This window comes from Vipera berus (genome assembly GCF_964194415.1).
Source record: "Vipera berus genome assembly, chromosome: 1".
NCBI lineage: Eukaryota > Metazoa > Chordata > Lepidosauria > Squamata > Viperidae > Vipera > Vipera berus.
The window spans coordinates 67,778,907-67,793,894 of NC_138202.1; the positions used below are offsets into that span (position 1 = coordinate 67,778,907).

The following is a 14,988-nucleotide window of genomic DNA, read 5'->3' on the forward strand; positions in this document are numbered from 1 at the left end:
CTGCAGTCATCCACAGTGGGTAGGAGCTGACAAACTGGATGCCTGGTCTTATGACCCTTTGAAGTAATGTTTACTCTTCCTTCCTATATCCTCTGTGCAAAACTTTGGCAGGTTGCACAGAGGAAAAATGCTTGTTGATGGGAGAGTATCCTTCTGCCGCCCCCAGAGCAGTGTGTAAGCTTGTTACATGGGGGATCTGAGAGGACAGAGCATGACTGAAGTCATACTTTTACTTCCCGACAGTCAGCTTGCTGTGTCAATCTCCATCATCTCACTCTCGTGGATCGGGCAGGCGCTGCAGGGATGGGTAGGGTCTTATCAGTAAGGCAAAAGCAGAAATCCCCCAGCCATCCTATAGATCAGGTTCTAGCAGCCTACTAAACCCACCACTCTAGCCATCTGGCAGAACTTCCCTCCTCATTAGGTCCAGCCCACACTGAGGAGGCTTTCAGGAAAGTTTTTCTTGCTAACATAATCACGCAGCTCACCTTTTGGTGCAGTAAACTGTTAAGATATCAACCCTCAGACCTTCATTCATGAAGCAGTGTTAAGAAGGGTTATGGGGACAGATCAAGTTTATTCTGGGGTACTTTGTGGACTGCAGGATGGCACATGAAACCAGCTGTCTAGAAGTGCTCTTAGATATTCCTTCTAGAAATACACCAGGGTTATTTGGAGTGATGGTGAAGAGGGGAAAAGAAAACACAGGCTGACAAAGACACAGTCAGAAACATTTTGGGAAAAGACTCCTGAGAAAAACAAAGGAAAAAATATAAGGAGGAATTTCATTGTCCAATCCTGTTTTGGCTGTGATTTCTGAAGCTTCCCCTCCTTGCAGCTGGCATGGGCTGTGTTCAATAAATGCAACCTGTATATTCTAGGCTTAGGGATTTGTACTTCAAACTCGGGAACTTTAAAAAGTAATATTTTTTTTTAATAACATACACTACATTTTCTCAGCATGGAATAATTAAAGAAATATTCCATTGTCACTTCACTGGGTAATATCGCATTTTCTTGACTGGTGGAAAGAGCCAACCATAAGAACATATTTGAAAGTATCCAGTGGACAGATGTTTAAAAAATGCAAACATGCATGGGCGCGTACTCAGAAGTCCTTGAGTTTGGGAGGGATGCAGTCATGTCTGATTGGGCCTCAGCCACTTGCTGGAGCTGAAGAGGGAAGCAATCTCTTACAAATGGCGCTAGGAATGTTTTTCATGCCAAGCATTTAGGGAGAGGCAGATAGCAATTACAGCTGATCAACTCCTAGCTATAAATCAAGGTACTTTTCTGATGTGCAGAAACCTGCTGAAAATTTTCCTAAGGTGTGTCTCATTTCTATTAAAAAATGTGTTTGTGTGTGTGTGTGTGTGTGTGTGTGTAATACACTGTTGAAACTGCCTGTCATGAAGAGTCAACTCAGTCTTTGGGTTCTCCTGGGATGCTGAAGCACCTCTCTTTTTTAAAGCTATTATACAATTTTAATTGGAAATACGTACTATAGCCAGAACCTGAAGATATGTTGGTCTATAGATCCAACAATTCCCAGTCAGGAGATCTGCAAATAGTAGTGGTTATACCCCATTTTCTGACTCTTCCTTCACACCATAAGAGCCACAGAAATAACACTCCCTAGGTGGAGAATATGTATCTGACTTTGAAAAGGTAAGCAAAGTCACATATAGATAATATTTGGATATGAGACAACCAGGAATTGGGAAGTTAAAAATCTAAAAATCTTAGAAGAAAGCAGTGACAAAATATTTAATATTGGCAACAAAACTATATGGGCACTTACTGAATCCTGAGCCCAATTAAAGGGAGACCTGAACACACAGTGATTGAAAAGCAAGCGACATCTATTAAAATATGTAACTAATAACATGTAGGGATGAGGAAGGTGTTCAGTACTGACAAGTCCAATCCTTTTACATGAGTATACTGTATTGAGCATAGTTCTCTGCAATGTGACACCTACCTGGGAGTCACTCATGTTCTGGCACTGTCTTGTGTGAACATTTATGTTTATGTTGCAACTCTGATGTAGACACCTATTTACAGGCTGCTAAAAGAATTGCCTAAATGAAGCCCTGAAATCAACTAGGTGATCCTTCTCTGTGTCACTGCACATGAGTATATTGAGCATAGTTCTCTGCAATGTGACACCTACCTGGGAGTCACTCATGTTCTGGCACTGTCTTGTGTGAACATTCATGTTTATGTTGCAACTTTGATGTAGACACCTATTTATAGGCTGCTAAAAGAATTGCCTCAATGAAGCCCTGAAATCAACTAGGTGATCCTTCTCCGTGTCACTGCACATGAAAGTAATGGACTTTGAATTTAAAAGGAAAGGAAGAAGATGGCCAGCTAGTTATTTAACTAGGCCTCTACTAATGCTAGCTGAAGTTCCCAATGGAACTTCATTAGACTTTTTGAAAGAAATATATTAGTAGTGGTCATATTGATAATATCTCTGGACCCCTCAGTCCTAGATGACTTTTGCCCAGTATCTAAAAGTCATATACTGGAAATAAGAGATGGTATGTACATATTTTGATTTTTTAATAATACTTGTACTGAAGATTGCAGTAGTACAATAAAAACTATTACAAACTACAAAAAATAAAATGAAATGAAAAAATGGAAAGTGCAGAGAGAGAAATAAAAATAGAACAGAAAACGGTAAAAGTATAACAGTGAAAATATAACAAAGAAAAAGAAAAGAAACACAGCATATAAAGAGTTCCCCATCACCAAAGTATAAACAATTTTAAGAACTTATCACCTTCTTTTAAAATACAGCAGATAATCTCTTCATTCCATATCTCATCTCTTATCTATGAACAGATCCTTCAAAACTCATCATTCAGTCTCAATCAGCAAAAATCCATGAAAGTTATCAGAAATAACAAGATATCAGTTTTAACCTTGATCAAATAAGTCCACTTTATATTCCTTCCTTTTAACAGTCTTGATTTTTAATCCCTTCAAATCATGTCCTACCTAGACTTTGTTTACTTTTCATTTTTTCTTTGTGCCTTCTCACAAATCCTTCAGAACTTTGAAAAGTCTCTTCTGTAAATCCAGTACAGGAGAGTCATCCAAATCACTCTTTTGGTTTGCTTTTGTATATCCCTTGCAATTATTAAGACATTAGCTGGTTTCATTTGCAAATACAGCATAGTATCTTTTCCCATATTATTCTTACAGTGTGTAATTTTTGAATCCACTTTCAGATTGGTCTCAATCTTGTCCAGTAAAACTTGTTCTTCTTCCATAACATCCTTTACATAGTTTATCTATAGAGGCAGATATTCTTAAAATTAATTTCTGGGTCCAGTATTCAAAAATATCCTCCAATACATCCAATATTAAAGTGTCTTGCTCCATTCTGTGTAAGACAAATTAAATATTCTTCCTCTTTAATTGTAATCTTTATTTCTTTTTGGTTTCCTCTATCGTCCTAGGCTCAAATTGCTCTCCTATCACATCTTCTTTAAAGAAGCTTTTTACCACGTTACCCAGAGAGGTTTGGCTGACCAGAAAAACCATATCCAGTCACCAATTTTGCTGCAATGCCACCTGTACTCCTTTGGAGATGTGTAATTAGTCTTGTCCTGACCGGAAGTCCTCAGTATGTACATACTTTGAATGAGTGTAAGTCTGAATTGCACTGTCAATACATAAAAACTAGATTTCAGTAGCCTGCAAGCTTTTGCTCACTAGCTTCTTTCAGGGCACTGTGAAATTAGAATTTCTATAGAAACACTCTTAAAAGCTCTACTACCAATTGGCAGTTTCTGGAACAGAATTAGGGATATGCGGCTTGTATAATGCATACCTTATTACTGTCTTTTTAAAATTGGTGCTGCTAAAATCAAATGCAAATAAAATCTCTTGAGACAGATTTTTAGTTATGTCTTGTTCACCCTGTTAACTACAATCCTGTCTAAGAAGAAAGTTCTAAAATGCACCTGATTATCAGTGCTTCCATTAGGAAATCCATCTCATCCTGCTCTGAAGAGATTTCTGGCAATGTCTGTCGAAATGAAAAGAGAAAAAAACGTATCAATTGCAAAGGAAGATTTCTAGCAGCAGGAAAATGGAAAGGCAGAACTCTTGTTTATTAAAACAACACTTTGGTTGTGTTTCATTTTTATACTGCTTCTCACTCTGAAAACGAATAAAATTGAAACCCAATGGTTTGAATAAACCATTTTAAAAAAATCCTGAAAACATGATTATACCATTGATATCAATCAAAGCCTCTGAGACAGACAATATAACACAGAGAGATGCTCATTATCTGCCCCCATTTACCTTCCAATTCAGAGCACAGCAGTACAGGTACAGGAGATTGAGTAATTAAAGGGGAAAAATAGAGTTGAGTGAGAATAGAGAATCTTTTTGGTGATGCCCTTCTGATTTGGAAATGTCCTCTTTATAAACAATTCATTGGTCTTACTTTTTATATCTTTTTGATGTCAGGCTAAGCATCTCTGCCTATCTATATCTTTGATCAAACATACTCATCAGCTTCAATTGCCTCAATTCTTTTAACTGTTTAGGAAAATGTGTTTTGTTTTTTTGGTACACCAAGCTATGGTTACTTATAAGCTGCTCAGATGCTTGTTATAATGGAAACATCAGATAACATTTCAGAAATAAACAAAACAAAAAGAATGTAAAATTCATTAGTTGTGATGATAGGTACTGTCTGATATACTGTCTAGCTAATCTTGACTGATCTTGAAATAAAACTAAGCAGAATCAGATATTGTTAGTTCCTGGATAAGACATCCTCCATGAAATCTGATGACTAAAGACCACATTAAAAAGTTTTGAAAAATCCCAGAAGGCGGCAATAGGTACCAAACAACATGGATGTGTCCGTAAAGTTATCAAGAGTCAGACTCAGCTAATATTAGCTGAAGACACTAACCTTGATAGCCACCTGTAGAGGACTGGGATCTCCTGCAATTCCTACCACTGTTCCTTTGTAAACTTCACCAAATGCCCCATGTCCAAGTTCCCTAAAGGGAGGGAAAAAACAAAAAAAACCACATTCAGTTACTTTGTACCCTTCCTATATCTACACCAAGTAAACACTTCTGATTACAAAATGTTGAAAGATCCAGGAACCATTGGAAGTGTCCATTATATTAGGTTGTTAATATACAAATTAAGCATTGTTGATGAAATATGCATTCATATAGCGGTAGCTTTTCATTAGCATTTTCCCACAAAACAATTGCTTGGATTTAGAGCAAATTCAGGCTCTCTTTCCTGCACTACAATTATAAATATGTGTCCAAATGCTATGTTCAACATGCTTTCCACAAGGGAAGGGAAATTCTTATAAAATGGCCCTTCTTACTCTTAGCCAAGTTTAGAAATATTAGCACCTGTAAAGAGTTGAGCATTTTATAAATGCAACCATCTCTTCATTTGACAGACCACAACAGCATTCTTGTTACAGCAGGTTCAGGAACACATCACAAAGAAGAGACAAAAATAGCCAAACTATTCTTACCCATGTCTGTACCATTATAGCAGAATAATAAAATGTACAATTTTAGTGAGTGTTACTACTACTACCTTCATGTCAGAAGGACCTACCAAGGTTCTTTCTTCTCCATTCACGTCCCCGGTGTTTTCTTACCAAAGTGGTACCTATTTATCTACTTGCATTTGCATGCTTTCAAACTGCTAGGTGGGGAGCAGTTGGAACAAATAGATGGGAATTCATTCTGTTATGCAGCTTACTCTCGAGATTTCAACTGTGTGACGGAATGAGCTCCCATCTATTTGTCCCAGTTCCTGCCTACCTAGCAGTTTGAAAGCATGCAAATGGATAAATAGGTATCATTTCAGTGGAAAAATATCAGGGACATGAAAGGAGCCTCCTCAAGCATCCCCTGGGCAATGGTGATGCGTTAAGAGGTAGTTAGTTGAAGTGCCTAAAGGCTACTCAGCATAAGGCTATGAGTTCTATTTCTACCACAGCCATGAATGACTTCTGGCCAGATCCCATTTCTCAGGATCGAGAAAAGGACAAGGAGTTCTTCTGAAAATGCTACCAAGAAAACTATATGGACTTGAGCACATGATCAACAGGAGTTGAGACTAATTCAAATCCCAACCCCCATTACAAATCCATTACACTTTTTTGTTTGCTTAAGCATCAGTCTGGCTAGCATGAATGTTCTCAACAAGAGAAATTTTATTTTTATTTTTTTTATTTTAATCCCATTTATATCCCGCCCTTCTCCGAAGACTCAGGGCGGCTTACAATCTAAGCACAAATCAAATGTGCTTAGCAATAGCCTTCATTCTATGTATATGCCTGCTTATTAGGGCTTTCGCCCCCCCCCCCAAGCGGCATTATTACAAAGTCAGCTTATTGCCCCCAACAATCTGGGTCCTCATTTTACCTACCTCGGAAGGATGGAAGGCTGAGTCAACCTTGAGCCTGGTGGGACTTGAACCTGCACTAATTGCAGGCAGCTGGTGTTACTTAAGGAGGCATTAGCCCACTGCTCCACCAAGGCTCTTGCATCTAATATTTAATATTTTCTTAAAACCATGCTTGGGCTTAAAGAAGAAGAGAACAGCCAGAAGCAGGGTGGGATGGACTCAGTTCCAGTGCTGATTATTGCACTGTTGGGAGATTTGAAAGAACAAGTTAGGAATTAATTGTCAGAGAAAATCTATCTATTTGGTTGCTAGGAGTCAAAAATGATCAGTCAATCAATTAATCAGGTCTTTGGGATGAGACTGAGGTTATGAAGAATATCCATGGGGATGGATAGTGGAATAGTGATAATAAGAAACAGTGTTTCATTTGTGAACATTTGAAGGTGTCACACCTGGTACCTGCAGTGGATTTTGCTGATCCAGAATTAGCCTTTTTGTCAACCAGAAGGTATTCAACAAAGCTTAGTCTACCATCTCCAAATTGTGCCTTGGACTTACTTGGCAATCCTTTCAGGGCTGGATGTAGTACTTTAAATTCATATTTACTGTTGCCCAAATTCAGAAAAAAATGTATTCAAATAAAAATAAATTGTACAGCTAGATGACATATACATACTTGGTGGAGCAGTGGGCTAATGCCTCCTTAAGTAACACCAGCTGCCTGCAATTAGTGCAGGTTCGCATCCCACCAGGCTCAAGGTTGACTCAGCCTTCCATCCTTCCGAGGTAGGTAAAATGAGGACCCAGATTGTTGGGGGCAATTAAGCTGACTTTGTAATAATGCCGCTTGGGGTGTGTGTGAAAGCCCTAATAAGCAGGCATATACATAGAATGAAGGCTACTGCTAAGCTTGTAGGCTGCCCTGAGTCTTCGGAGAAGGGCGGGATATAAATGGAATTAAAATAAAAATAAATAAATAAATAAATACTATACTTAGTGGAAGAATGAATAGAGAATGATTGAACTTGCTGAAATGGCCAAGTTGACTGCTTTAATTCAATATAAGACATTGTCTAAGTTTAATAATGATTGAAAAATCCTTTTGTCATTGTGTGGTAAACTGAAAAAAATGAAGTAAAGATATATGGTTTTGAGGATTAGAATAAAAACAATAGATTATAGAGAAAATATAAACGCTGCTGTAACCATAGAATAAGAAGTTAATTTATATCTATACTTATAACTGCTGTAAAAAAAAATCTGGGTCACTTTATAATCCTTTTTCCCATTTTCTTTGATTTCTACACTTTTATCTTTGCTCCTTTCTTTTCCTTTTTCTTCATTCTAAATATTAGTTCTCATTATTATTTTTTTCTGAATTTAAAATTCTAATAAAATTTTAGTATTAACAATAATGATAATGAATTAAATATATATGTTGCCTAAATCCTAGCCACTGTTGATAATTGGATATATAAAGTCTTAGTTTAGGCAAACTAGAGACCAATTATAGACTATTTTTTATCCATAATAAATAACTAAGTTTTGCAGAATTCTATGCCTTCCTGTTAAGATACTGAGATTCAAAACTGGTAGAGCCAGAATTAGTGCAATTTCCCAGTCCTGGTGACTCAGGCTATAATTCCCCCTTCTAAATTAGCAAGTACACAGGGCAGCTGAGTCTTACTGAAGTAGAGAAATATTCTTTCGTGGGATCTCTTTAAGTTCACTGAGGGTGGCCATCTTCCCTGCAAAGCTGTAGTTGGGGTTATAATCTGTCATGATAGTAGAAGTACGGATTTTGCTTAGGTTATAATCTGGATTCTGCAGATGGGCTCTGGTTCCTTCTAGCCTCTTTTTCTTTCGATGATAAACTGAAAAGAAACATGAAGGAGAATCTGAGAAGAAAAGAGAAATTAAGCCACGCGAACAACAGACATAACATTCCAGAAAGTCTGTCTCAAAATTTTTAGACTCAGTGCTTTTTTTGTAAAAGAAAAAGGTGCCGGAACTCACACATGTCATACAACCCCCCCTTGCCTACCCTACAAGGTTCTATCCAAAAAAGGTGCCGGAACTCCGTTCTGAGCGTTCTATGAGAAAAAAAAGCCCTGTTTAGACTTATTTCTCTTTGCTAATAGTTTTAAATTTTGTTACTATATTTTTGCAGAATTACAAGTTAGCTTTTTTAACTGATCAGGCAAACACTTTTAGAATGCGCCCTGGTTAAGAGCAGATACAGTCATATTGGTGAGAGGAATAACCCCAGTTCCTGAAATATTACACTCTTTAATGAGTTCTAATACAAGCAAGCTGTGGATTCATGATTGCTTAAGAAATTGGTGTAATATGGTACAATGGCAAGCTTCAAAATACAAGCCTTTTTCTCTCAGGGAGAAGCAAAAAATTCAGGAAAATAAAAAAAACATTGTACTCAACATTTAGCCTTAGCCAACACAACTCTCAGGGGTGGCTTGAAAGGGGACTATGCTGCAGATGGTGGATTAAATATACCACACAGGAATGCATACATGGCTGCAAATGGATTTAAGCATTAAGTAGCTCCTTTTAGAAGAAAAGCATGTTTGCTTATTTAATCAGAAAGCTCTTCTAAAACTTTTGCCTAGGCTTGAAAGCCAAAGATGAGATGTTAACTACAGATGGACTGAATTATTTCCCTTACTCATCAAAAAAAGTCTGTAAGATTAAAAAAACTCATCAGTGTGAAACATACAAAGAGAGAGAAAGAGACACAGACACAAATATTATATATCACAGCTGTTGTCTTACTGACTTCTATATCCACGGAAATGTTGAGTCTCTTTGCTTTGGATTAGCTGGCAAATCAAACCGTGTTTCCCCACATGGTTTTGAATGACATTCATCCCAAATGGAGCAGTAATATATCACCTTGATTCACTGGACATTTTTTTATAATATTAAAATAAAAAGCAAGGCAATTCTTTACCACCCACTGCATGATGCAGTGAACAACACCTCCTGGATCCAAATCAAAGTGCACAGGATAAAAAGCCAACTATTTTGGCATATAAAACAGGAAATCCCATTAGTATCATCTCTTATAATGAAAATGTAGAAATTACAAAGTAAATAAAATCAATTAATTTTAATGAATTAAAATGTTTAATATATAAATCTATGTGTATCTTGGTTCAATCAGTTTAGTGTTTTTAGGAATCCTTTGTCCATGGTTACTATTTTCATCAAGTAGTTCAATGAGACTGCAGCCCCATGTGAAAACAAGGTGATTATGCTCCCTTAAAGTGTTCACGTTATTCTCCCACAATTGCAATAGGTGGATTCAAACTTGCTTTCAAGCATGAAAACAACTGAGATCCAGTGGGGACCCCCTGTTGGTGCAAGGGGATAGAGTTTTTACATTCTGATTCTTTTTTGCATTCTGTCCCACTATCTCCATTCTGGTTCTGATGGTTCTTTTCAGGAAGCCACAGCAGTTTTCACAGGAAGAAAAAATCTACAAAATTGTCCGTCCCCCCCTCCCCCCCAAGGTCACATCCTCCAAAACAAAACATTATTAAGCATTAATCAGGATCCAAAGCACGGTTTTATAGACTGTCAGCAGTTTCCAACCTTCTTTCCCAAGGGGCCAGAGATGTGAACAAATGAATTCAGCAGATGCAACTTACCAATTGATAGGCTACCACAAGTGAGAACAAGCACCACAATCACAGCAATCACTGCCAAGAGGAATGGGAGAGGAAAGTGCTCTTCTGGAATGGGTTCCCGGATAACTAGACAAAACATGATATGTAAGCATTTAGATTTCAGTTTAGGACTTTAAACAGGGTTTCTTAAAAAGCCCAAGCAAGAGTCTAGTCCAGCAACTCCTTTCCACCCTAACATCTAAGAAGTTCATAAACAGAATGTGGCCAATTCCTTGTGATAGCAAACAGAAAGAAGAAAGATTGAGGGCAAAAATGTGTACCCAAATTACTAGATATAATGAAGAGGGAAAGGATGGGCTGTAGATGAACTAACAATAGTATAAATAAATTTATAAATTAATTATAATAAATAATTATGATGCTATATTATTTTATAATAAATTAAGACAATTGGGTTTGTCTAGTTTAGGGAAAAGAAGGACTAAGGGGTGACATGGTAGCAGTGTTCCAATATCTCAGGGGCTGCCACAAAGAAGAGGAAGTCAAGCTATTCTCCAAAGCACCAGAAGGCAGGACAAGAAGCAACAGATGGAAACTAATCAAGGAGAGAAGCGAACTAGAACTAAGGAGAAACTTCCTGACAGTTAGAACAATTAACCAGTGGAATGGCTTGCCTTCAGAAATTGTGGGTGTTTCAACACTGGAGGTTTTTTAGAAGAGACTGGATAGCCATTTGTCTGAAATGGCATAGGGTCTCCCGCTTGAGCAGAGAGTTGGACTAGAAGATCTCCAAGGTCCCTTTCAACTGGCAGAGCTGGCAAGAAAGGGGATGGGAAGGTGGTGGGAGAGAGCAGGCAGCATTACAGCAGGGCAGGTGGTGAATCCTGCCCCTTAAAGGAGGTGAGTTTCTAGGAGTTGTTGGTCTAACCAAGTATCAAAATTTGACTCTTCTATTAAAAGCAGTGACCGGTAGCCTTTTTCCTGCTGGCAGGTGATACCACAGGAGTTCAATAATTTCTTTTCTTAAATGTTCCAGATTAAAGCTTTGAGGAGAGCACCAATAGCTGTCCTGGTTGCAAAGACAAACATGCTTAGCAATAGACCAGTGAAAAATATAGCAGCATACTTTAATGCTGCTTCATGGACTGGAGCAGGGGTAGGCAACCTTGGCTCTTTTATGACTCATGGACTTAGCTGGCTCAGGAATTCTGGGAGTTGAAGTCCATGAGTCATAAAAGAGCCAAGGTTGCCTACCCCTGGACTGGAGAAAAGCACATAATGCAAATATTATGAACAGGCCATATAGTTAACCTCAATGTTCGCCCTCAAATCCTAGGGAATTTAGTTTAACAGGGTTGCCAAGGAATCTTTAAACTACATAGTTTTACCACACATTTTTAAAGAAATATAGTAAAGGTTTATTTGCTATTAATACTTGTTATTTTTAAAATTTAGATGCTACCTCTTTAAAGCCACAGTAGCTTATAACAATTAGACCAGCAACAATACAGAATCACACTCTCTCTCAGCTCAAAATGTGCAGTCACTTGTTGAAATAACTTTCCATTTAAATCAAATTAATTAATAATAAACACATACAACAAAACATAAATAAAACAAAATGAACAATTTTAGAGGCAAAAAAGATGGCTGTTAAACCAGCTAATTGTTTCTTTGATCTAATCCTGGTGAAGCTTGGTGGGAAAGCAAGAAATGGAACATTTTATTTGGAATCCCTTTTCTGTATTTTACCTGTGCAGGAAACATTGTCATTAGCCAAGATGGCCCCAGCTGCACAAATACAGACAGGTAGGTGACTGCCAGGTTGTTGTTTGCAGATACCTGATTGACAATGGCTGCAATTCACATAGACTTCAATGACTATTTCACCATGACTTTCCATAACTAAAGAAGAAAAGAAGGAAGTTCAAATGTTTCTTTAAAAAGCACATTTCTAAAAAAGAGGTACAGGTGCAATCTGCTAAGGAAGAAGGGACATTTCCTCAGCAGATCTTCTATTCTGTATATTTTTTCCAATCATAAATATCAGACTTTTGCCCACCATCTGATAAATTATAGCCACATATCTTGAAGGCTAACAGAAGAATATCTTTTCAAGACAGAGCCAAATATGGTAGGCAAACACATTTGCTTCGATTACTGACTATACGAGCTATCAATCATAGAACAGGCTGCCACATGGTGGGGTACGTTCTCTTTCTTTTTTTTTATTAAAGAGTTTTACAAAAACAAAATTTTACAATATATCCCCAAATCCCTCCCACCCCAAACCCACCCACTTCCCCCCCACTTCCCAGAGCTAAATACAGGATTATAGTTACAATAATCATATTCTAAATAAAAATTATGCACAATATACAATTAACCAAGTTCATAATGTGCTTTAACTCCCCTTTAACATAACTACAAACAACGTACCAATAACAATATCCCACTAAAATCTACTCATAAACTAAATGGAACTTTTTAGTCCCATATTTGTTCTGAATATAATTTATCCATCTCCTGCAAACTGAAATATATCTCTCCTGTGAATGATCTTTCAAATAAGCAGAAATCCTAGACATTTCTGCAAGATTCGAAACTTTAAACACCCATTCTTCTATAGTGGGCAAACTATCCTTCTTCCAATATTGTCCCACCAGTAACCGTGCTGCTGTTATCATGTTCAACATCAAGTTAGTTTCTTTAACATCACAATCTACAACAATACCCAATAAAAACAAGTGCGGAGAAAACTTTATCTTTCTCTTAAAAATCATTTGAATGTTCCACCAAATTTTGATCCAAAAAGCTTTTATATTTCTACAAGTCCACCACATGTGAAAATAGGTAGCTTCTAAACTACCACATCTCCAACATTTAGACTGTAAATTAGGATACATTAGGCTAACAGAAGAATATCTTTTCAAGACAGAGCCAAATATGGTAGGCAAACACATTTGCTTCGATTACTGACTATACGAGCTATCAATCATAGAACAGGCTGCCACATGGTGGGGTGCGTTCTCTTTCTTTAAAGATCGTCAAGAATGGGATGGATGGTCATCTGTCACAGATGCTTTAGTATAATGTTGCTCAACCTCAGCATCGTAAAGATGTATGGATTTCAGCTGCCGGAATTTCTTAGCTAACATGCCATACTGCTTTCCATGATTCCAACAGGGGAAAAAAAAGCTTGTGGCCTCTTAAATATAAACATATTAATTATAGCAGTAAGTTTCATTAACTGAAAAGCATTCTAAAGTGGATTCTAATTAAAAAAAAATGTGCCACACACAAAGCTTTCAGTCATTAAGCATGGAATACTACCTTATTTTTAGTAAATCAAAATGTGTATTTTCCCAACCTTTGGAAAATATATTTACTATGGAAAAGAATTCCAATTCTGGAATATTCATGCATGCCAGCACTTGCTACCTCAGACCTGCCACATTGGCACAAAGCTGCATAAACAGCTTCTGAGGTGACTGAATTGGAACTTCAAACATGCTGTGGCATGTTAATGTGTCAGAAGAACTGAAAGCATTTTTAATCTGTTTGGATAATGCCATCAAAAATGTTTCCATTATATTGAGATAGCAGAGTTCACAGATAAATGGCATCATTCTTATGTGGTCTTGAATCTCCAGGCTTCCCTTAACCCCCCTAACCTTCCTTTTGTTCAAAGAGTGGATACAGAAGGAACATGTGAATAGATCAATATACCTGAGGGCAGTGCTTTTTTGGGTAAAAGAAAAAGGTGCCGGAACTCACACATGTCATACAACCCGCCTTGCCTACCCTACAAGGTTCCATCCAAAAAAGGTGCCGGAACTCCGTTCTGAGCGTTCTATGAGAAAAAAAGCCCTCTCTGAGGGACAAGATAAATGATATCTTGTCATCTATCTGACCTGCTAGAGGGCTCAAGAAGATCTCCCCAATCGGATTCACAAAGGAAACACCATGCTGTCCATCAGCTGTAATGTCATCCGTTTCAGAAGCATGTCCACCTACAAAAAACAAAAACAAACCAAAGAGACATATTTAACAAGATACAGGGATCCATAGGTTATCTAGTTGCCAAGTGATCCAAATTGAAAGAATTAAAGGAGAATCTTTGTACTGAGGTGCTGCTTCCCCCAGCTGCTGAAATTAGCTGGAAATGGTTTTTATTCTATGTTTCAGAATAGCCTTTAGTAGAAAAGTTGTATCTTTATCCTAGATGCATTATTTGAGATCCTGGATAAATGTGGCTTATATATATTTAAATTCTTTGCAACACCCTCAAATTTCTATGGGTTTGATTTTCTCAGATGACAAAACACTACTGGGAATATCCTTTTAACTATTTATCAGAAACAGAAAATACATTGACTCTGAATGCAGATATGCACTGTTTACTGTGATAGTAGCAACGATGAGAACGCAATAATGCTATGCAGGTTGATAACATAAAACTAAGCTTTATACCTTTATAGCCTCCTCCTCCACCACCGGATGTACAAGCACCTCCACCACCACCAAAACCACCAGACGTGGTCCACTGGAGTTTCTCTAATGCTTGTTGGCAGGCCTCACCACCTTCTCCACCCTCCAGAAGTGATTTTCCAGCCCAGGGAAACTGGGTGATACCTTCCCAACCACCACCTCCCCCTGTACAGTGTGAAGAGAAAGAGAATGACATTCACAGATAGAAATTGCAAATCAGTCAGAACTCACAAATAGATACAAATACACATATATTTTAAAAACAAATTAATAAGCATTAATGTAAACATCTATAACCTATTTCCAATATTTTGCTATTATATAATTCCTGTGCCATAAATTATGGGGTTCCATTTGTTGGACAACTACCAGCCAGGCAAGAAGGAGGGATCAAGTGAGGAATTAGCCTTGAGTCCTTGTGCAGCTG

At 37.6% G+C, this 14,988-nt stretch overlaps 1 protein-coding gene across 1 annotated transcript in view; it reads right to left on the bottom strand.

Moving 5' to 3' along the window:
* LTK (leukocyte receptor tyrosine kinase) overlaps positions 1-14,988 on the bottom strand; it is a gene marked incomplete at both ends in the record, with an annotated part of 140,197 nt that overhangs the window by 22,906 nt on the left and 102,303 nt on the right. The window contains 7 exons of the mRNA XM_081341750.1: positions 3,981-4,045; positions 4,949-5,039; positions 8,111-8,297; positions 10,092-10,196; positions 11,823-11,975; positions 13,985-14,083; positions 14,544-14,726. Of these exons, the coding sequence (XP_081197876.1) occupies positions 3,981-4,045; positions 4,949-5,039; positions 8,111-8,297; positions 10,092-10,196; positions 11,823-11,975; positions 13,985-14,083; positions 14,544-14,726 (883 nt within the window). The remainder of the gene's footprint in view (positions 1-3,980; positions 4,046-4,948; positions 5,040-8,110; positions 8,298-10,091; positions 10,197-11,822; positions 11,976-13,984; positions 14,084-14,543; positions 14,727-14,988) is intronic.